Genomic DNA, 23849 nt, shown 5'->3' with positions numbered 1-23849 from the left:
TCCTTTTTAAGTGCTTTCTTGTACCTGAAGATGACCGTGCTAATGATCTGATGTCCCCTACTTTCTCATGCTTTTCCCTTTATTCTGTTTTTGCATCTGGCCCTAACACTTCCATTCTTTTTGCAATTTTTCTTTCTCTGAGCCCAAAAAAACAGATTAATCAAATTAAACATTTTAGATACCCTGCATCCCGTCTGAGCATTGGTTGGAATCTCAAGTGCTCTATTTTTGATCCAACTCCCTGCTGTTGTGCCTGGGAAAGCTGTGGAAGTCCTTGGATCTCGGCATCCATATTGGAGACCTGGAAGAAGCTTTGGCCTCCTGGCTCCAGCTCGGCACAGCCTCAGCTGTTGTGGCATGTGGGGAGTGAACTGACAGATAGAAGATGTGTCTTTTTTTCTCTGCTTGTAACTCTATCTTTTCAATAAGTAAATACATCTTTCTTTAAAAATGTTGTTTACTTCTGTGTTGAGTTACACAATGTTTTATTCTAGCTTGTACTTTTGCACTCTCATCAAGCCACTGATATGAAATACAGTTTTGAGTTTTATATGTATATTATGTTTGCTTATGCCATTAATACAAAGGTTATTTGATTTGTTAAACGGCAAAAGACTTAAGTCTTCTGGGAAGATAGGATATTATCAAATAACAATCACTTAATTGCAGGGAAATTATTAGAGAATTACTGGCAGGAAACAGTTTTCCTTGAGAAAGGAGTTTTACAGCTTCCCATATGTTGGGAGAAACCTTGGAAACATCAATTGAGACTGCAATCTTTATTTCTGTTTCGATGTGGTTTATGATTTTGGAGGAAAAACCTAGGTAATACATTCTTATCAGGTGCCTAGTTATCCTTCTAACAAATGAAATCACTAAAAGCCACAGTTATTGATCTCAGAGAGTTCTTGGAGGAGGTTGGCCAATATAAGAAGCTCTTCACCCTAACTTCAGCCGTTTTCATTTCCTCATTCATGTTGGCCGAATTCCACTGACCTTGGAAGTGATTTTGAGGTATTCTTTTGGCCAAATATTTTCATCAGACCATGTAGCCTGAATCATCCAGAAGGTCTTCTCTGGAGACAGTGTTCTAGGTAGAATAGAACAAAGTGCTTTTCGGTTTCATGGTGAGGTGCAAGGTGCATTGGATTGGCACTTACAATCCCAGGTGAGCCATTTGCCATCATTGAGACTTCACAGAAATAATGTAAGCCTTCAGAATCTCACTTTCCTCCTCTCTATAACAGGCTGAAGGTTGTAGTGGGAAACAAATGAAATGGTGTCTGTAGAAAGGTTCTCTAAAGTAAGAAATTCTTTGACACTAGTTACCGTTTTTTAAGTACTCTGTGAATGTGGAGCATATCATCTCATTTAATCTCACATGCTCACTAGAGCTGAATGCTATGATGAGCCCACTCAGCAGATGAGGAGACTGAAGTCTAGGAAGGTTCAGTAAGTGACTTCAGGTCGTGTCATTTGTAATTGACAATGCTAAGCCAAACTTGGACCATCCTTGACCAGTCTGTAGACTTGACCCATCAGCAGTTGTGTTACCTATGATGAATCAGTTTTCCCAGTAATTTTAGAATCTTCTGACTTATTCTATAAGGAAATGAGTGGAATGAGGTATTTTCCCATGTTGTTGATTAGTGCATATCATTTCTCTAAGGAATTTTTGGACTGTTAGTTTGTAGAGGTAAAAATTTGGAGCCATGGTGGCATTTTGGTATTTGAAAGCCAGGCTGTCCTACTTTTGTTAAAGGAGAGAATGAGAACCAAAGGGTGAAGGTTTCCAGAAGGCAGGTTTCAGCCTGGCATCTACCAGTAGAACCAGATCCCTCAGTTACTGGGAGAACTCACGGGGGGAAAATGTGGTTGACAGTTGAGGATGTTGTTGGGTGGAAGATTGGATCCCCCACATCTCATCCAGAATATAGGAAGCGTCTGGTGGGTGAGTGTTGGAATCAATAAAGTAAAAACGCAGGGAATGACATTGTGATGCAATACATGCAGCTGCCGTTTGTAACACTGGCATCCAATATGGTTTCTGATTCAAGTCTCGGATGCTCCCTTCTGATCTAACTTCCTGCTAGTGTGCTTGAGAAGCAGTGGAAGATGGCCAATGTAATTAAACCCATGATACCTGCATAGGAGGCATAATGGAATTTCTGGCTCCTGGCTTCAGCCTGATCCAGCCTCAACCACTGTGGCCATTTGGAGAGTGAACCAGCAGATGGGAAATCTCTTTCTTTCTCTGTCTGTAACTCTGCCTTTTAAATAAATCAATAAATCTAAAAAACAAAACAAAACAAAAAATTATGTTCTTGAAAGTACTTATTTATTTGGCAGCAGCTCTTATAGATGACCCCACAATCCACAATTTAGTACTTTGGGTTGTTTACAGCCTTTATTTTCTTTCCCAGTGTTCATTCACACTGACATGTTTATTCCTCATGCATTTTCAGTTCCTTACACAGAAGTACTCAGGCTTGAATGAATGTTATCCTTTCCGCTAGTGAAAAATGCTTCCTGATTTTTTTGTTTGTTTGTTTTTTCCCGCTTAGAAAGAAGACCTTCAAATATATTTTAAATACCACAAGAATCTGCCCCGAGCTAGGGCAATATGGCAAGAGTGTCAAGACTGTGCCTACTTTGGGGTAATGTTTAGCTTATAAATTCTCCCACAAATTGTTTTCCCTGGAAAATGCTTATTTATCTCAAAATTTTAAAGAAATTCAAAATGTGAACTAGGCAGAGGAGGAATCTGGCTTCATGGTTTGTAGTGAGTTAAAGTCTCCCATATTTGGCAATTATACTCTAGAAGTTTCCATCCTATTCTGGGTGTCTATGGATCAGGCCTTAGAGAAGTTCCAGAGTGAGAAAAAGCAGCATCCTCTTTCAGGACAGACTTTAAAAACTGGAACAAAATTTCAGAAGGTCACATAAGGGTCTCCCTGGAATGATGCATATAAGCCCGATGCCATCCTCCCAGATTGATGGCAGGGCGCCTCCTTTCCAGAAGGATCTGACATACCCTATGGGATTCCAGCAGATTGGCTCTGAAACAGGAACAGACAGTCTTGCTACCCCATTTGTCTGTGAAAACGTGAGCCAGGTCTTGCCCCTACTTTGCTCACTGCTCTCAAGAGACTGAATGGCCCAATCACTTCATAGGACTAGCAACAAACCTTCCCTTCCTTGACTATGATGGGTCCTTTTATTTTCTGTGTCTAAATGCTTCAATTTTTATTCTGTGTGTTGCTTATCTCATGCTGTGTGGTTTCTATTTGGCTTTAAAAGGTATGCCAGCGCCAGTTGGATCACAATCTGCCTCTTTTTAAGTATCTTAGAGGACCAAGCCAAAGACTAATAAAATACCAGATGCTGTTGAAGGTAAGGTCAATGAAACCGTGCCTTGCTGTGCTGGGAAGTCAGATGCCTGTGCTGTGGTGCCGTCTTCCTTAGCCTTGTGGACTTGTGAGCATCTTGTCAGCTTGAAGATCTGTCCATTCTTTGGGCTTTTTCTTTTCTTTAAGTCTGATCAACCCTCAGTGAGGAGTAAGATCAGAGATTTGTAGGGTTGGAAAGGAGTTTGGAGCCCAACTAAGGCCAACATTTGGCCCAGGATATGAATCTCTAAGGAGTCTGGCTTAGGGGAGGGGGGATTCTTAGAGCTGGAGGGAAGGGGTACGGCTGCCCTGCTGACAGCTGAGAGGCCAGGGGAGAGCCAGAGGCTCTGCTTTCAGACACGTCGTCTGTTGCATTGAGATGAAATATGGCCCTTTGGAGGAGATGTGGTTTTTTCTAAAAGTAACTGTTTTGTGTGCATTATAGCAGTGGAATGGAGAAGATAAAATGGGAATGTTTTCTCCTTTTGCATTATCAACCTCCACTCTTAGATTAATATCTTATTCTGATGTAATAATACATTTTATCGTGTATGAACCACTAAGTGGTTTTTCTCTGTTCCTCTTTCTCCTTCCTCCTCCCTCCCCCTTCTCTCTGTTTCTCTCCTGCTCTTCCTCTCTCTAATCTCTGCATCTCCTGCTATTGACACCAGTGCATCTGCAGGTGAACACTGATTGGACACCCAAACAGGATATAGGGATCCATCGTGTCTGGTTTCCCTTAGATGTTGTCTTTAGAATTAGCCTATGTATGGTATTTAGGTGGCTCCTGCCCTGTGGGTACTGTCTCTAACTTAAAATAAAAAAAAAAAAAATGGGCAGCCTGTTCTTGGGTATTTCCCCAAGCGTGTTTCTTATTTAATCTCCCCAGTCTGATGAGCCAGCAAAGCTGGGGAGTGTGAAGACATTCAGGTTTAAGGAGGTTGAGCTACTTGCCCAAGCTGTCCTCCCTAAAGAAAGCTACCCTTTTCAGCTTTCCATCAGCAGTCTCAGTCTCACCAGTACCTGCTCACTTATGGAACTTTGGTTTCTCAGGCTCTAGCTTTCTCCTATGTAAAAGGAAGGAAGTAGAACCTCCTCAGTGCACTCATTACCAAGAACAGGTGATACGCATGGTGCACAGCACTGGTCCTAGGACACTTTGCATGGTGGGTAGCCATTATACCACTACAGGAGTGAGGGCGGTGATGCACTGCTTCCTTCCTCCACTAGCATGTCTTAAGGCCCCTATTCTTCTGCCTTGTCCATCGTGACCACTCATTCACTGTTCAGAAGTCCTACTTTTGGGCCCAGTGAAGAAGGATCAGTACATAGGAATGACATTCATTCCCTTGTACTGGGCTTGATTGTCCCCACCAACATGATTCTTATCCAGAAGCTAACATCTGTACCATACATGGAAGGCTGTGAGCATAGGAGTTAGACAGCTTGGGACTCTATCCAGGTCAACACTTCCATGGTGCATGAACAAGGACAAGTTGCTTAACTTCTCTCTGTCTCAGGTTCCTCCCCTACAGAATTAAGATGATAGTTAGCCTTTCCTGGTGACCTGGTTGGGAACATACAACAAGGTAACACAGGATCAAAGTTCTTTGAAATTTTGGTTAGCTGCTGCTTCATTGAAGGAATAAGAAATACAATTCATGTATATTGCTTGGGAGTCTGTGAAGAGTGATGTGTGAGGGGGACAGTTTTTCCTCAAAGCTAAATCTGTTGTGTCCTGGAAAAGCCAAGTCCGAGCCACTGCTGTGCCACTGAAGAAATGAAGGGCCGGGTTGTGTTCTCTCCCTGGAGGACAAAGATCTTTCTGTGCTTCCTCCCACCCATCAGCTTGTTTAGGAAAGTTTGGATATCGTCTCTGTTGCCTTGGGGTCGAGCAAGGACCATGGGGTCCTAGTGTGGGAAATCCTTTCTAAATACAAGGGAACAGAAGAGAGCAATAGATTACACCATTAGAAACAAAAGCACAATAATTGGGGAAACAGAGATACGTGCCAAAAGGCCAGAATGTTTAATTAATGAGCTCTGAGATGTAAATAAGAAAAAAGGGAACTCTAGACCCAGGCAATTTTTTTTTTTTATTTTTTTTTAAAGATTTATTTTTATTATTTTTTCATTGGAAAGGCGGATATACAGAGAGGAGAGACAGAGAGGAAGATCTTCCATCCGATGATTCACTCCCCAAGTGAGCGCAAGGGGTCGATACTACGCCGATCCGAAGCCAGGAGCCTCTTCCAGGTCTCCCACGCGGGTGCAGGGTCCCAAAGCCCTGGGGCCGTCCTCGACTGCTTTCCCAGGCCACAAGCAGGGAGCTGGAAGGGAAGCGGGGCTGCCGGGATTAGAACCGGCGCCCATATGGGATCCCGGGGGTGCAAGGCGAGGACCTTTAACCACTTGCGCCACCGCGCCGGGCCCTGACCCAGGCAATTTTTTAAGAAGTAAATACTGTTAGCAACTATTTTTGAGTTCTACCGCGCTAGTTATTTGAGGAATGGAAACAATAGCCATAGGTAGAATTTCTTTCCTGATTCTGTTGGCAAAGATTTATCATGAAACTGTAACATTCCATCTAAGCTAGGAACTGGAGAGGCAAGCTTTCACATATAGCTGGAAGGGACACAAAAATACTTCCTAAAGAATTTGGAGATATGCTACAGAACTCTTGACATTTGCGACGCCGCTTCTAGGGATTTATCTTTAGGAAAAATACAAGAAATAATAACAATGCTATAACAGTGATTATTTCATGTTGTGGGGAGGGAGACCACAGTTCATAACCATAGTACAATTATGGTTTATCTGTTTGATTAAATATTGCACATCACAATCAAAGTCCATATGTTAGGGGAGGGTGTTGTGGCATATCAAGTGAAAATGTTGCTTGGGACATTTGCATTTTATTTTAGGGTGCCTCAGATCAAGATCTGCCTCTGTTTATCACCCAGCTTCCTGCTAATGTGCCAGGGAGGCAGCTGTGATGGACAAAAATCTGCGTTCTTGCTACCCACATGAATGGGAGACCTAGACTGAGCTGCTGTTTCTGGCTTTGGGGTGGCTCAGCCTTAGCTGTTTTGAGCATGTGAGGAGTGAACCAGTGGATAGAAAATTTCTCTGTCTCTGCCTCCTTGTTTCTCTCTTTATGTGTATGTGTGTGTCTCCCTCTCTTGTCAAACTGTTTTTCAAATGCATGCATAAATAAATAAATCTTTAAAATGCTATCAACACTCACATTAAAAAAATGTATTGGAGGAAAAAGAATTGTTGAATAAGAAAAATGGGGCAAGCAAAATAGTGTATTTCATATGATTTTAGGTTTGTGGTGGAAATTTTGTATTGGGTCTGTCATTTTTTTTGTCTGTTACAACTTGAAGCACATTCTCAGCCAGTTAGCATCAGTTACAGATTCTTGTGCATCAGATTTCATTGATGGTCTACTTTTTGATTTTTGGTTTCATGCAGGCCCTGCTGGATCTTGAATCACCTGAAGATTTGGAGATAGATCCAGGTGACCTAGAAGGCTTGGATAAGGTACTGGGACATTATTTTTCTTGTTATGATTGTTATAATTTAAAGTTCCTAAAATAATATGTTATTCTATAATTTACAGTCAGGGAAATACAAAAAAATTAGAAGGCAGTTTTGAAGTGGGAATTCACAACCCAGTGGGAGGTGGTAATATGTAATTTTTCCTTCCAGTTAAAACTTTTAAATGGGAATTCAAAATGAAGTGAATGTGAAAATGCATACACAAAAGACTAGAAATAAATGTGATAAACTCTCCATCTCGGTTTTCCTGCATGGTTGAATTATATATGATTTATTTACTTTTTTTTTTTTTTTACTGTACTTGTGCCTGTGTAATTTGTTTACTTTGTGTCTTGTTAACAATACCACCCCCCCGCCCCCGCCTTGCGTGAGTGTGTCTGTGTGTGTAAATTTTGAAGTTTCCCTTTCTGGAAATGGTGACCACATTAGAGTAGAATGAGGTTTGTGGCTTAGCATTGTGGTTTCTTTCTTGGTTTTCACAAGATAATCTGGAGACATGTGTATAGAGAAATAGTCATCTTGTGCATTTTTGTGTTAGAATATGTGATGAAGACCCCTTAAAAACAGAAGACATGCAAGGCCTGGAACAAGGGTGGCTGTATATGGTTAAAGAACTGAATCACATGTGTAGGGGTTTCCTGAGCCCTACATCAAATGTGTAAAGCTAGCCTACCTGGTGTGTTTGTGAAAGGAGGGAAAGACAGGACATAGTAGCAGGTTAAGTACCTAAAAGAAAATTGAGTTTTAAATATTGGGCTAGGAGGAAGATGTCAGGTGTAAGAACTTACAATTGATGATGTTAACATAAAGGCAGGTGAGTCGGTTATCTTTCACCAGGAGCTGAAGCTTGTTACCGTTAGTGAAGAGTGAGAGTCCATGCCCCTTTATTCAGTGGAGCCCGCATAATCTGCTCCATTCATCAACTTATCACTCATGTCTCTGCTCCAAAGCTGCTAGTCTTTATAGCTTCAGTAGAAATGAAGAGCACACACACCCCTCTGACCACACCTGCTTTGAGGACAAAAGGGTGAGGTCAGTTGTGATGCAGCCAAGAATTATCATTTGTTCTTTGCTGCAGAAGTTAAGGTGTTGCATAAATACACAGGAGAACTCAAGATCTGCATGTTTATGTTTGCCTGGTAACAGAGAGTCATATGCCCATAGGCAGCAGGGGGATGAAATCTCAAATCCCAGACAGAAGACTTTGAAGTTGAAGTCATCCTGTGCCATCATATCCTAAGTGCCACTGTGGTAATAACTGGAACAGAGATCCTTTGAATGAATGCTAAGCACCTTCCCATTTCCTGCTGTCATCATGTTTGCAGGCATACACACAACACCTACTAGCCTATTTCTGGCACCATTAGTGGGCTGGAATGTGCAGAGGTCTAGGGGAGGAGTGGAAGGAGGAAGCGCAGGACTAGGGAGAGGAATTTACATGCAAATCATCAGTAAGTTCCCACATGGCAGCCTCCACCCCTTTTTCTGTTGAGGATTTTATAAGCATTGTCATCGGTATTTTCAATTTCACTCATTATTAGTACCACCTACAGAAGGCTTGGGATATAATTTTGTTTACCTTGAGCCATCATTCTTTGGAACCAGGGAGACAAAGCGACAGACCCCTCTTGTGGGTCAGTGCCTGCTGGGTCCAGGCTCCAACAATGTGTTTGTTTTCCACAGGTTGGGCTCCAGAGGACCAAGGATTCCACATTCTCAGCTGAACTGCAGCAAGCTTTGACAGTGATCGAGGATCTGATCAGGTCCTGTGAGTTGGCTGAGGGCCTGGCGGCAGTCACTGGATGTCCGGTATGTTCCATAGCAAGTCCTGGAATGTTGCTTTCCGAGGGAGGGCCCAATATCACAAACTTAATAGATGTTGTGGGTAAATAAGAGAAATAATCTCTTGTTGGTGAACAAATTTTATGTCAATCAGTCAGCTGTCTGGATTTTCAGGGCTGTATTCCTCAGTCCTCTGAATATTGTTTTGAGCTCAATGCACACTGGACAAACCAGAAATCTGGGGCCGAGGCAGGTGGTAAATACTGATGGAATAATTGTTTTCTGACTCATAGTACTATTCAAATATTAAACAATTTGCAAGATTCCCTTCTTGCCCTAGAGTTTTCCCATGAAAAGCATTTTGAAATGGTCCAAAATGAGAGTGTATCCGATTTTACGTCCCAGATCTCCAGAAACCCAGCAGTTACATATCAAATATCCCTACATCCAAATGGTTGAAAGAAAATCTGAGAGAGGGGCTGCTGGCGAGATGGACTGTCCCAGCCTGGCATCAGTGTTTGTTCCAAGAATCCTGGGCCCATGTACTTCAGGCAAACCATGTCCTGTAAACCATAGTCTCTCTTTGGGACCGGGCCACATTAGTATTCAACTGTTTTTCACTTGCAGGTGCATTAGGCTTTGATTTCAGTGCATTTATTTTCTGTCACTGTCCTAACAAATTACCATGTAGTTGTTGACTTAGAATAACATACATTTATTAACTTCCAGTTCTGAGATCTGAAGTTCAACTCTCAAAGGTTAAAATCAAGGTCTCCACCTTCCTTTTGGAGTGTCTCAGGAGTGAACCTTTTGTGTGGTGACCCACATTCTTTGCTTCATGGCTTCTTCCTCCAATTTCAAAGTCATTCAGGTCGAGTTATCTTACGTCCCCTCCCTTTGACCTTCTCTTATGTTTCTTTGCATTTGGAAGGTCAAGAGTGATATTGCTGTGCCCACCTAAATCATCCAAGGTGGTCTCCCGATCTGAAGACAGGTGATTTGCCGTCTTCATTCCCATCTGCCTTGAATGTAATCTGACACAGTCTGGATGTGTGTGTAGCTGTTCTCTATTAAGGGGCTTATATGAATGGGCCACACAGGGACACAAGTGTCTCTTACTTTTAAAACTTTTAAGAGGTTGTTATTCTCCCTATCACTCAGAATGCAAACATTGTGAGAATTCTATTTGAGTTAGATACTTCCTTCTCTCTCTCTCTCTTTTTTTTCATTTTGTTTTGATCTTGTGCTTTGGTGTGTGTTTTTCTTGTTGTTTGTTTTCTTTCTTTTTGCGGGGGAAAGCAGAGTGGTAGATAGATAGAGACAGACACATAGATGGAGAGGCAGATATTTTCCAACTACTGGTTCACTATCCAAATAACCACAGCAGTTGAGGTTGGGGCAGACTGCAGTCAGAAATCAGGAAGTCCATCTGAGTCTCCGCATGAGGGAACTCAAGCACTTGGTCCACCACCTGTTGCCTCGCAGGTATGTTAGTAGGAAGTTCCATTATATGGAATGCACGCATCCCATTTGGTCACTTAACCTGCTGAGTCACAATACCCACCCCCACCTGGCTCATAACATACTGTTGATTAAGATCTTGGCAGCATCAGCTGGCAGATGCTGGCACTGCAGTCTAATTCTGTCAAGTCAAACTGAAGAACCACCTGGAGAGTACAAGATCCTGGAGTGGGAGTGGACCCAGTAGGGAAATAGTGGGCACCTCCCTCATGGGTTTCCAGTCCCACTGGAGATCATGAGAACCAGGACTGGGGCAGACATGGCTTGACAGAATGGCACCTGCCAACATGTGTGTGGACTGGATAGTGGGGCTGGTTGGGTTGAACTAGGTTTCAGTGCCCATTGACATATATGAGAACTGAGTGGAATGTGGGACAGATTGGACCACTCTGCTGTGTATGCTGGCAAGCATGGGAACCAGAACAGGGGGGCGGTCTGGTGGGAGTGCGGGTTGTTCTGACTAGGCTGCAGCTCTCACTAGTTTGCGTGAGGCTGAGTGTGTGGTGGGCAGGATCAGGTTGGGCTGCAACACCCATTGGTTCATGCAGAAGACAGGGCTGGAAACAGAACTGACCCAGCAATTGCAACCACCAGCATATGCATAAGCTGATTGAGGTAATGGACTGTGCCTGTACTGGCAAGCACACACAAGAATCAGGTCTGGGATCACCTCAGATGAAGTTTCTTTGGGGATTACCCAACTGAACTGCTGGACGCAGAACTCCAACCATGAAGAGAATTGCAGGTTTCATGGTCTGACTGTAGAATGCATGTGTCAAGGCTGAGCCTCCTCATTGGCTCAGAGGGAGCAGTGAACAGCATATCCAGGTGCACATGGAGGATGTGGCAGTCCTTGGTACCACAACAGAGGATGGAGGACAGAACAAATGGATCAATTACCCCAGCCACGTGACGAAAATCTGGGCAAATGGAGACTCTAAGGTGGATTATGTCAACCAATGGATTCTGGAAAGATTTCATCATGCTTGGAATGGTGAGATTGGCAGTAATTCAGAACTGTTGAACTTATCAAAATCACTGGAGCAGTGCCTTTGGAGCATGCCCCACATTGGGGACACTGGGATGGGTGGAGGCTAGGTGGGGCTTCTCCCTTTATCTACTCCCTTACCCCCCAGATACAAAAAAAAAAAAGAAGAAGAAAGAAAGAGAACGTGGAAACAATGGTCTTGCCCACTTTCCTGTAGCCCTTGACCCTGTGTGTCCTAATCAACTATGTAAAGATTATTAAAATAAAATAATAATATATTAAAAGGACAGAAGGTGAGATCAAAAAGAACATAATGATGTAATTCAAAAGCAAATGAAAAAGTACAAACAAAATCAACTGCAAAGATACAATTCACCACTGCCTTTCTAATAGAAACATGAAAAGCAGAATAAAATGAAATATTTCTGATACAAAAACTGTTTTGGCAGCTAAAATAATCTTTTTTTTTTTCTTTTCTTATCATAAATCAAACTATACAAGTTAGCTAGGGGAACAAATATGAATTTTTTTTTTTGTCTCTCCTTAGAATTTCTTTGGCCATCATCTCAGAAACTTAGCCCCATAAGATTTGCTGGAAATTCGACCATTGTCATGAGTGTTCTGTGAAATCTGAGATATTCTCTATTTACAGCTCTGTATGATGTAAGAGGCTATTCGCACACTGCACAGAGAGGGGTTAGAGTGTACCTAAGGAAGGATCATATTCTTGGTAATGTTTCCTTCTCTGGCTAAGAAAAAGTATGGCTGTAGGCAACCACCTAGGTTGCTTTGTACCTAGGCAAGTGTTACACTGCTGGGAGAAAAGCAGCTAATAACTGGTTGGCATTCTGGGCCTGGTTAATGACCAATTTTTGTTAACTATACCAGTGTGTCAGTGTAGTTGTCTATTCTTTTTTTTTTTTTTTTTTTTTTTAAGATATGTAGGAGGCAGGCGCTGGCATGCCGGCAGACAGGGTCTGAGGACCTGTTCCCAAGTATGTGTGGGTCTAGAGCAGGCAGGCAGGGCACCAGGCTGCCTTTCCACACCACCAGAAAGAATTGGGGATCTGAGCACTTGTGGGCACAGGTGGCTGTGGGTTGCTAAAAGAAGTGGGTCCGGGGATGTGTGGGAGAGAGGACTGCTGAGGGAGAACATGACAAGTGAGGAGTGACTTCTGGGGGACTTCCACCAGTCAGGCTGCTGCACTTGCAGGTCAATGTTGGGGCTGAAACCAGGTGATTTGGATGAGGGAAATCAGAGGACTTTTGGAGGCCAAATGAATATACTCACCTATGTGGGACCAGAGCTGGACTTGTTTATATCAGCCACTGCCTATTGAGACACACAAACGCTGTGGTCTAGCACCTGCTCTCATGCTTGAGATCTTGGCCTGGGAGTGGATCTGGTGGGGGAATTTGAGAAACTCCCTTGGTGGGTCATAACTCCCAGTGGTGAGTATGTGAGTTGGCTGAATGTTGATCATGCTGGGCAGGGCTGCTTCACTTGTTGGTAAGTGTGTGGGTTAGCTTTGAAGGCGTGGACTGGGCCTGCCCAGACCAAGTTATAGCACACTGGCATATTTGAGAGCCAAGATGGGGTGCAGGCCATGCTGGGCTAGGCTAGGCTTCTATCCTTACTGATTTGCATGAAAACCATGGATGGGCCCGGCAGCGCGATGGCCTAGCAGCTAAAGTCCTCACCTTGAACGCGCCAGAATCCCATATGGGCACCGGTTCTAATGCCGGCAGCTCCACTTCCCATCCAGCTCCCTGCTTGTGGCCTGGGAAAGCAGTCGAGGACGGCCCAAAGCCTTGGGACCCTGCACCTGTATGGGAGACCCGGAAGAAGTTCCTGGATCCTGGCTTCGGATCGGCATAGCACCGGCCGTTGTGCTCACTTGGGGAGTGAATCATCGGACGGAAGATCTTCCTCTCTGTGTCTCCTCCTCTCTGTATATCTGACTTTCCAATAAATAAATAAATCTTAAAAAAAAAAAAAAAAGAAAACCAGGGATGGGGACAGGCTGGGCAAGGTTAGGCTGTAGCACCCATCAGCAAGGCAAGGCTAGGCCAGGCTGTATCATCTGATGGGAAAGGCCAAGCCAGGTGATGGTTTATGCTGTGCTGGGCAACCACTGACAAATGCAAAATCTGTGGCTGGGAGAAGGCCTGGTTGAGGAGCTAAGGGGACACCCTGCTGGGTTGTGATTCCCTCTGGTAAGTATGAGAGCCAAAATGGGGGGTGGTGATCTGGGCTGGACATGGCTGCAGTATCCCTTAGCATGGGATACCACACCAGCCAGCATGGGTGTGGACTGGATGTTGGGTATGCCAGACTCGTGTAGGCTCCAACACCCACTAGTGCTCTCAGGTGCCAAAGTGGGTGTAGGACAGACTGGGCTAGGTCTTGGCAACCACTGGACCACATGAGAGCTGGGTCTGTGGATGGGCCAGCCAGGGTTGGGCTATAGCACTCAATGGTAAGAGCCAGAATGGGTGTGGGCTGGTTGGGCAAAGCTGTTGTACCTGCCAGGACAGCAGGTAGGTACAAATCTGGCTAGGGTAAGAACTCACCAGTATGTACAAGATCTGCAACTGGGAGGTGACCTGATAGAGGAGCTTGGGAAACTCAGGCAAATGAAAGAATTGAGGCCAGAGCAGCCTGGACTAGGCCAGGTTACATTTCCTGCCAGCGCATGTGTGAGTCAGATCTGGGGGCTGGCCTGGCTGGACTAGTTCATAGCACCTAGTGGCAGATGTGAGAACCAGGATGGGGTACAGGACAGGCTGAGTTGGGCTGCAACACCAGCCAACTCACATTAGTGCCAGAATGGGAGGCAGCTCAGGCTGGGCTAGGCTGTGGCACTGCTTTAGCATGAGTTGGAACTAGGGGCACACCTGGCTGAGCCAGGCTACAGCACCAGCCAGTGAATGTTGAGGTGAGGCGAGACATATCAGACTGGACTGTAGCACCCACCAGCACATATAAGATCTGGCGGGTGGGGAGGGATGATGAGCTTGGTAAGGGTCTATGGGGACTTCCCTGCTAGGCCACTGCTCTTGCTGGTGAGTGTGAGATCTGGGATTTGGGGCAAACCAGGTTTGGCAGCACCACAAAACCCATGGGCCTGCATTTGAGCTGGATTGAGAGAGAGTCAGGGTAGGCTAAGTGACTGTATCCCTGATGTATGCATGAAGAGCAATTGCAGGCGGATTGGGCTTTGCCACAGCATCGGCTAGCAGGTGTGAGCACTGGAGACAAGTCCTGTCAGGCTACACTGTAAAACCACCTGGAAAGTACAAGATCTGGGCTGGGAGTGGGTCTAGTAGGGAAATTGTGGACACCCTTCTGATGAACTGCAACTCCCACTAGTGAGTGTGAGAACCAGACCTGGGGAAAGGCCTAGCTAGAAAGACAGTGGCACCCATGCATGACTGTGGGCTGGATAATGGGGTTGGTTAGGCTGAGATAAGCTCCAATACCCATTGATGTGTATGAGAGCTGAATGGGCAGCAGGACGGACCAGGCTAGACCAGCTTGGGATGCACCTGGAGGTCACTCTTGAAGCTGCAGTTCCTGCTGGTGTGTGTGAGGGCCAAGTGTGTGGTGGGTAGGGATGGGCTGGGCCACAGCATCCGTCGGTTTGCATAAGAGATGGCACTGGAGGCAGAACTAACTGGGCAACTACAACCACCAGTGTGTGTGTGTGTGTGTGTGTGTGTGTGTGTGTGGTGGGGGTTGATGTGGGTCATGGACTGAGCTGGACCCTGCACTGGCTGGCACACACAAGAGTCAGGTCTGGGGTCACTTCTAATAAGATTTCTTTAGGAACCCCTACAACTGCATCACTGGATGCAAAACTCCAACCACAGTGACGATCACAGGATCTATGGTCTGACCATGGAGTCCATGTGTCAGAACTGGGTCTCCTCAGTTGCTGAAGCCTATATGGCAGATGGCATGCCGAAATACTCTTTGGAGACATGACAATCAGCTCATTGAAGCCTGCAGAGGATGTCTAGTACTATAGAGGGCAGGAAAATTATGGTATAGGTTTTGACAACACATACCTGGGTAAGTAGAGACTCTAAGGTGGACTATGTCAGCCAATGGGCCTAAGAAGGATTTTCTCAACCTTGGAGCAATGAAATCAATAGCATATCAGAACTATCAAAACCACATGATCAGTACCCTCACAGCGTGCTCCATATCGGGGACCCTGGGATGACATCAGATGACCTTCGCCCATTCCCAGGTACTGATGTGGTTGGGCTGCTGGGTGCAGCCCTCTGTGCTTCTCTGTCTACTTTCCCATTACAGGAAGAAAAAACAAGATTGGAATCAGTTGTCTAATCCACTTTTCCCCATTTCTTGACCCTCCCCACCCTAATTGGTGGTACACATGTGCATGCATCCTTCTCAACTATGTAAATATCAGAAATAAAATAAATGTTTTCAGATATCTTTCTGCTCTTTGTACTTTGAATCCTTTGTCAGTGACCCCTGCTAGATGTGCATTTCCCTAAATCGAATGGATAACCTGGAAACAACACAACTTACAGAGTGGGAGCTCCCAACATTGGGGGAGAGGTGGGAGGACAGAACAATTAAAACATGAGAAAATAGCAGATTACTCTAATTTCACTCCAAGCCAGCTTGTGTGCAAATAAGATGGGGTGGTTTATTCGATTTTAGAGATTTTATGCCAATTACAGAGGGGTTTTTTTTGTCTTTTCAGAATGATGCCTTTGACATATATTTTAATTTCTTTCCTGCTAAAAATACTTTCATGTCTACCACATGAGTTAATTTATCCTGTCAGTTTGTTATAACCCTGTTGTGTTTTGGAGGAGCAGGCACGTGGGTGTCAGCTTGTTGATTTCTTGCTCACACCCTCCACAGATTTTCATCCAGACTATCTGGTTCTGATCAGAGCTAACAGTTCAACTACTAACTCAGATCTTAAGATTGTGAGATTCTTCACTTCAGCTGTGTTTACAATAATAAATTGTATTCATAGGTAAATCTGGAGCTTAGCCTCTTACTTTTTCTATTTGAAATCCAATATTAGCCTGGTTGTGTAAAGGAGGGAAATTGATTATGGGTTGATCAATTCATAGTTGAAGTGGAAGAAAGTCTCTTTGATGTCACACTTTCTCCCTGTGTGCAGCCTTAGTGCTCGATTCCATATAACCATGGAAGCTGGACAGTATTCATTTTTATTTTGTGGAACATAGAGATATAATTTAATTCCCTCAAAACCAATTTTTTTTTGTAATTCAAATCAGCTGGAAAATAGGGATGACTTTAGAGCCTAACTTGCCAGAAACAAGATGTGAAGTTAAATAGTAAAGGTTAAATGAAACATTTTGGTTTTCTGAAGTAAATTAATACAATCCAGGTAAGAGTGTAATTTTTTTTTTTTTTTTTGGCAAGTTCATTGTGGACCAGGGCCTGGTATTTATTTATTTATTTATTTATATTTCAGTTTTACAATAGTGTTGGTTGCAGAAATAGGACCAAGTAAATGATTTTATGATTCAATAGGTTTGCCTTGTGTATCTCCCTACTCTCCTGATGGCTGCATAGAAGGGTGGATCAGTAGATGAAGGTTAAATGATAGGCATGGCACCTCTAACCGTCACAGATACTGAGTAAACAGCCCGGGTGTGAATTACTCAGGCACTTGATCAGGCAGGAAGGGAAAGGAGCCCTTGACCCCAAGGCTCCCCCTGGTGCCTGCCACTTCTGCTTTCCCTTTCTGAACCAGGGTTTGTGTGGACTCATTAATTCAGATGTTTCGGCCTCCTGGTGTGAGATGTGAATATCTCTGCCAGAAACAAGAACCTAGACACCAAAGAGAGGTGTCTTCCTGAGTCTGGCATCACCGGGGGCCTGGCTTGCCAGACTCATCCCTTGCCTGAGGTGGTCATATTTAGGATTCTCATATCAGAAGAATGCATGAAAATGTAGCACTTCTTTACAGAGAGAGGGACAGAAAGATCTTCCACCTGCTGGTTCATTCCCTGAGTGGTCGCAGCAGCTGGAGCTGAGCCATCCAGAACCAGGGGCCGTTTCTGGGTCTCCTACATGGTGGAGGGTCCCAGGGCTTTGGGCCATCCTTTACTTCTTTCTCAGGTCACAAGCAGGGAGCTGGAAGGGAAGTGGAGCAGCCAGGATACAAACCAGCATCCAAATGGGATCCAGGCACATGCAAGGCAAGGATTTTAGCCATTAGGCTACCATACTGGGCTCTGAAACAAATAAATCTTAAAAAAAAAAAAGTAGCATTTCTTGGTTGATTTTACTGTCACTTTGTGTGTGATGGAGGCCATCTGACTTATCATTGCTTGTTTGAAGCAGCCCTTGTGCTCTAGCTCTGAGCTCACAACCATCAGATACCACCATATGACATAATCAACACTTCTTTGTCACTGGTGGAACACCATTGAAGCATGTGAGTTTACTTAGGGTTGCTTTAGTAAAATGCCACAAAACAGTGACTTGAAATGACAGGAATCTGTTCTCTCACAATTTTTAAGGCTGGATGTCCAACATCCAGGTTTGGATGGGGAATGGATCTCAGTCGCTGAGATGTCAGTCTCATGGTGAACGTGGGCATGAGATCATTCTGGAGGTGTGAGATGCTCCCGCTGAATGTCCTGGGGAAGAAGCCTTCCCTGTGTTTTCCTAGTTTCCGTAGCTTGCCAGCCCACGAGTGTTCTTTGTCTGGCATCCGCCTCTGTCTTTACATGGCCATCTCCTCTCAGGTGTTTGTTTTCTCTCTTAATCGGGACCACCGTAATCCACGATGTCCTCATCCTAACCAATTACATCTGCAAAGATCTTTCCAGGTAAGGTTACATTTTGGAATTCCAGTTGTTTGAAGAACATTATTCCATCCAGTACAGAGGAAGCACTGGACTAATTTTTGATGAAATGAAGACTTTATATCAGACAGACATATATCCTGGAGGTGTGCATGCTAACCTACATCATCCAGGGTGCACACCCTCACCTTGGAGACCTCAGGCACTGAGATATCTAATCTCAGCATGAGCATGGTCTTAAGGACATTTGTGCAAGGGGACCCAGATGATATACAATCTTTAATTTCAGCTGCACTCAGCTGGTTCAGCAGTGACTTCCCGTAGCCTCTAGTCAGGATGAGCTTCCTGTAAAAGCCAACCTTTGGAACCTCAGGAGGGGTCATAGCAGTGACGGAGCCCAACTCACAGAGATAGGAACTGAACAGACATGTCCATGATCTACAGCAGTGCTAGGGCCTTGGCTTCAGGAAGAAGTTGAGGTTTTGCCTGTGTGTCCTGCCAGTGTGTGCCAGGTGTGCCCACTCTCCTTTCCTCTTGGCACCTGCCGACTGGTTCTTCCTGTCAGACTCTTTTCCTCTTTCTCATAGTTTCTGGTGACTCACTGTTTTCTAAACCTTCTCATTTATTCCAGCACCTGCTTTCTAAAACATCTCACAGCTGTAACTGCTGGCTACTGCTGCCTCACCAATTTTTTTCCCTTGAGGGGGGATCACCCTGGCCACTCAGCCCGTCAGTTTTCATCTGGCCCTATGGGCAGCTGTTGACCTCTGTCTGCCTTCACATACCTTGGGCAAATGCCTACAGGGTACAAGGTAGTACTTGCGGCTGCGGGTGGGGTGAGAGAGTTCAGAGGTGATAAAGTACAAAGTACAGCAGGGCTGTGGGCAGGGCTGTTTTCTCCCTAACAGCGTGTTATATCACACAGTTATCTCCAAGTTATTAGAGTATACACCTGGACCTGTTCTCCCTGCCCCCATCATTCTGGCCTTTTAGCATTGCTTTTATGGCTATACCCAAAGTGATGCCTCCATACCATATGCACCCCAATGAACATTTCTACTTAAAACACAAGTGCAATCATCCATGTGTTGTGTGATGTGGTTCTAGATGTTATATACGCCTTGACTTAGGAACACTTGTGTGGGAGAGATTTCTCTCTTATGTCTTTCTAATGGCATTCCTGTACTTTTCCTAAAATGTTTGTATATATTTTTCTATGAAATTTTGAAGTATCCTCTTATATACTTTTGTAACATTATTATTTTTTTAAATTATATGGGGCATAAACATTTTAATATGAAAACTCTTAATAACATTTGTTTATGGAGCAAATAGTAAGCACCCCCTATTGCCTTCAGTAAAGAGTATTACTTGCAGTGTTTATCCTGAGAGCAAATTGAATGGGTTCAAAAGACAAAGCGATCACCAAGGGCTGGAAAAATTATGACTGAGTGGGTCCCCAAGGGGGGTACTCTTAGTAAAATTCTGCTCTGAGGTCCTCATGAACCAGACACCCATCTGTCTTAGAACATGATCAAGCTAGCCTAAGCAACACACAGCAGGTGTGTTGTGCTCCTAGCAAAGATCGCCTTATGTCCAGGGCTACTTATTCATCCACCCTGACTTACATATTGAAACCTAACAAAGCAAAAAGGAAAGTTAACACAGAGTGAGATTTATAAACACCCTGAAAATGCCTGGGGTTTATTGCTGGGCAATCTTTAATTTAGAACTTCTTAAATATGGTCGGTTCACTTACAAAAGACATTCATAGGTTGCTTAACATAGATGACAACTTGCTACAAATGCCCACTCAAGTATAAATAAAGTACATCTTTTTCTGAATGCTAACTCCCAGAAGTTATAGAGATTTCCCTCAGCTATACAAAACTCAGTGGAATTTCTTTGTCATGGTCCCATTCAAATGTTCTTCTCTCTCTCTCTCTTCTTAAAAGTTATTTTATTTATTTGATGGTGATTATAGGATTGACCAGGGTGGGAAGGAATGAGGATCAGGGAACAGTGTTACAAGATTATGAAGACAGGGTTGTACTATCCTTTCTGAGCAAGCTCCTGTTCTCAGGTTATCATGTCCCTGAAGCAGATGCTAAGATTCACACAGAACCGTGGTTATCATGAATCCATAATGCAGAAAAATATCTGTCCCTTGAATGCAATTAAAGTGTTAATTTCTTGCCCTTTTAAAGTAGATTGTCATATATCAAGCACACTGAAAAAGAAATAGAATTCTGTAAGCTAAAATTAATTACAGGACAAAAAATCAGAATACAGTCCCTTCAATTCAAATATTTCTTTCTTTATTGATGTTTCTTTCTAATTTTTTTTTGTTTTCCATAATAGCTTTTTATACATACAGGGATTCATCCCTCTCCCTCCCCTTCATCCCTCCCTATCTTCTCCTCCCAACCTTTTTCCCTTTAGTGTAAGACCCTTAGTATAAGTTACAAGCTTAACTTTTGACATGTGACATGATAAATACAGGCAAGGTAGAAAGCCTAATATCATATTTTAAGGCATATTTAAAAGTTTCATTGGGACTATTACTTTTATTTGAAAGTAGAGATGCATATTGCATGGAACCTTTACTGCCTGGTATGCTAGTCTCCCTTGTGTATTATATATACATAATATATATATATACATATATATGTGTACATATATATATATACATTATATATATATATATATATATATATATAATGTATATGCGCAAATAGGGCCTGGCACAATGGCCCAGCAACTAAAGTCCTTGCCTTGAACGCACTGGGATCCCATATGGGCACTGGTTCTAGTCCCGGCAGCCCTGCTTCCCATCTAGCTCCCTACTTGTGGCCTGGGAAGGCAGTCGAGGACAGTCCAATGCTTTGGGACCCTGCACCCTCACAGGAGACCTGGAGGAAGTTCCTGACTCCTGGCTTTGGATTAGCACAGCACCGGCCATTACGGTCCCTTGGGGAGTGAATCATCGGACAGAAGATTTTTCTCTCTGTCTCTCCTCCTCTCTGTATATCTGACTTTGTAATAAAAATAAATAAATCTTTAAAAATATATATATATGTTTACATTTTTTCTTGTTTACTTTGTTTACATGTATATATAGCACTTTGTGTTTTCATTGTTTTATATTAGAGATATTTATTTAATCTTTGCCTTACTTCACTAAGCAGAATGAATGGCTCTCAGCTGGGACCATTTTGTTACAAATGGCAAGATTTCACTCCTCTTTAGGGCTGAGTAGTATTCCACCGAATAACTGTACCACAATTCCTCCCTCCCTCCCTCCCTCCCTCCCTTCCTTCCTACCTTCCTTCCTTCCTTCCTTCCTTCCTTTCCCTCTCTTAATCGGGACTACCGTAATCCACGATGTCCTCATCCTAACCAATTACATCTGCAAAGATCTTTCTAGGTAAGGTTACATTTTGGAATTCCAGTTGTTTGAAGAACATGATTCCATCCAGTACAGAGGAAGCACAGTTTCTTTATCCATTGCTCTGTTGATGGGCATCTGGGTTAGTTCAGTGTCTTTGCCATTGTGAATTGTGCTACAGGTCACTCTTTCATGTACAGATTTCATTTCCTTTGGATATATACCCAGGCATAGGTTGGTTTGGTCTTATTGTAGATTGATTCTGAGTACCTTTCATAAGACTTCTAAAGTGATTGTACTAGTTTACATTCTCACTGACAGGGTAACTTTTTCCCCATATCCTTTCTAACAATTGTTAGTTGCTGATCTCTGTATATATAAAAAGAAATAGTCCCATCACTAGAGTTAGATGGAACTTCACTGTAGTTTTTATTTACATTCCCCTAATAGTTGGTGGGACCTGAGCATTTTTTTCATATGGGTGTGAGCTTTTTGAATTTTGTCTTTTGAGAAATATCTGTTCATATCCTTGTGCATTCTTAAACAGTTTGTTTTGCTATTTCTGAGTGTTTCTGGAGCTCTTTATCCTAAATACTAGTCCCTCTCCCATTCTGTTGTATGCCTCTTCCCTTTATTGATTGTATCCTTCACTGTACAGAAGCCTCTTAGTTTGATGTAGTCCCATTTGTTTATTTTGTCTTTAACTGCCTATGCTTTTGATGTCTTTTCTAAAAAGCCTTTGCCCCTGTGTTTTCCTCTAGTAGCTTGATGACATCTGAGTGTAGGTTTAGATCCTCAGTCTTTTTAGTGCTGATTTTTTAATAAGGTAAAAGGTAGGGGCCTTGCCTCTTACTTTTGCAGGCTGTTTTCCAATCTTCTGAGCAGCATTTCTTTGAAGACACTACCCTTCCCTGGGTTGTTTCATTTATCTTGTTGAAGATTAGTTGGCTGTACATGTGTAGACTCATTTTTGATGTCTCTATTCTGTTCCACTGATCTTCTTCCCTGTTTTTGTACCGGTACCAGAGTGTTTTAAATATCATTGCCCTATAATACATCATAAGGTCTTGTTATGTGATTCTTCCCGATGCTTTTATGATTTAAAGTGACTTTGGTTATTCAGAGTCTCTTGTATTTCAGTTTAAATTTTTTAGTCCTCTTTTCTAGCTCTGTGGAAAATGTTGTTGGGATTGGGATTGCATAGAATCTGTAGATTACTTTCAATAATATGGACACTTTTATGATGTTGATTCTACCAATCTAGGAAATTTCTCCACCTTTTATTGTCCTCTTCTATTTCTTCTTTAATGTTTTATAGTTTTCATTGTAGAGGTCCTTTACATCTTTGGTTAGGCTTTTCCCGAGGTACTTGAGATTCTTTTCTACTATTTTGAATGGAATTGATCTTACAAATTTTTTCTCTGCCACCGAATTGTTTATGTATACTAAGGCCACCAATTTATGTTAATTAATTTTATATTCCTACTTCCTTGCCAAACTCTCTTGAATTCCAGTAGTCTTTTTGTTGAGTCTTTTGATTCTCCTATGCAGAGAATCATGTTGTCTGTGGAACAGAGATCATTTGACTTATTTCCAAATTAGATTCCTTTACTTTCTTTGTCTTGCCTGGTAACTCTGATTAGGGCTTCCAATATCATTGTTGACTAGCAATGGTGAGAGTGGACATCCTACACATTACTTTGATTGTGTTGTGAAATTTTTCTTCTATGCCTTACTTGTCTAGAGTTTTTAGCATGAAATAATGTTGGATTTTATCAAATGCTTTCTCTGTATCTATTCAAATGATCATATGGCTTTTACTTTTCATTTTGTTGATGTGGTGTATCATGTTTATTGGTTTGTATTTGTTAAATCATCCCTGCATGGCAGAGATAAATTCCATTTGGTCCATGTGGATGATCTGTCTGATGTATTATTGGATTCTGTTGGTCAGTGTTTTGTTGAGGAATTTTGTGTCTGTGTTCATTAGGAATCTTGGTCTATAGTTCTCTTTAGGAATTAAGATGATGTTAGCTCATAGAAGGAATTTGGGAGGGTTGCCTCTCTTTCTGTTGTTTTGAATAGGCTGTGAAGAATTGGAGTTGGTTCTTCTTGAAATGCTTGATAGAATTCAACTGTGAAGCTATCCTGTCTTGGACTTTTCTTTGTTGGGAGGGGTTTAATTGCTGATTAAATATCTGCTCTAGTTACTGGTTTAGATTTCCAATGTCCTTGTGTTAGTTTCAGTAAATTACATGTGTCAACACATCTGTGCACTTATTCTAGGCTTTCCAATTTTCTGTCATATAATTGTTTATAATTGTTCGTGGTGATTTATTATATGTCCATGGTATGCATTGTTACAACTCCTTTATCGTCTCTGAGT

General features: G+C 42.9%; 1 protein-coding gene across 1 annotated transcript in view; it reads left to right on the top strand.

Moving 5' to 3' along the window:
* The window catches only part of MCF2L2 (MCF.2 cell line derived transforming sequence-like 2), a 232463-nt gene that overhangs the window by 188801 nt on the left and 19813 nt on the right, over positions 1-23849 (top strand). The window contains exons 23-26 of the mRNA XM_041002575.1: positions 2565-2657; positions 3301-3393; positions 6867-6935; positions 8637-8762. Coding sequence (XP_040858509.1) covers positions 2565-2657; positions 3301-3393; positions 6867-6935; positions 8637-8762 — 381 coding nt within the window. The remainder of the gene's footprint in view (positions 1-2564; positions 2658-3300; positions 3394-6866; positions 6936-8636; positions 8763-23849) is intronic.

This window comes from Ochotona curzoniae, unplaced genomic scaffold, assembly GCF_017591425.1.
Source record: "Ochotona curzoniae isolate NIBS_2020 unplaced genomic scaffold, NIBS_Ocur_1.0 scaffold_2587, whole genome shotgun sequence".
NCBI classification, from domain to species: Eukaryota; Metazoa; Chordata; class Mammalia; order Lagomorpha; family Ochotonidae; genus Ochotona; species Ochotona curzoniae.
Note: the sequence above shows the minus strand (reverse complement) of the source record. Positions and strands in the feature narration are given on the sequence as shown.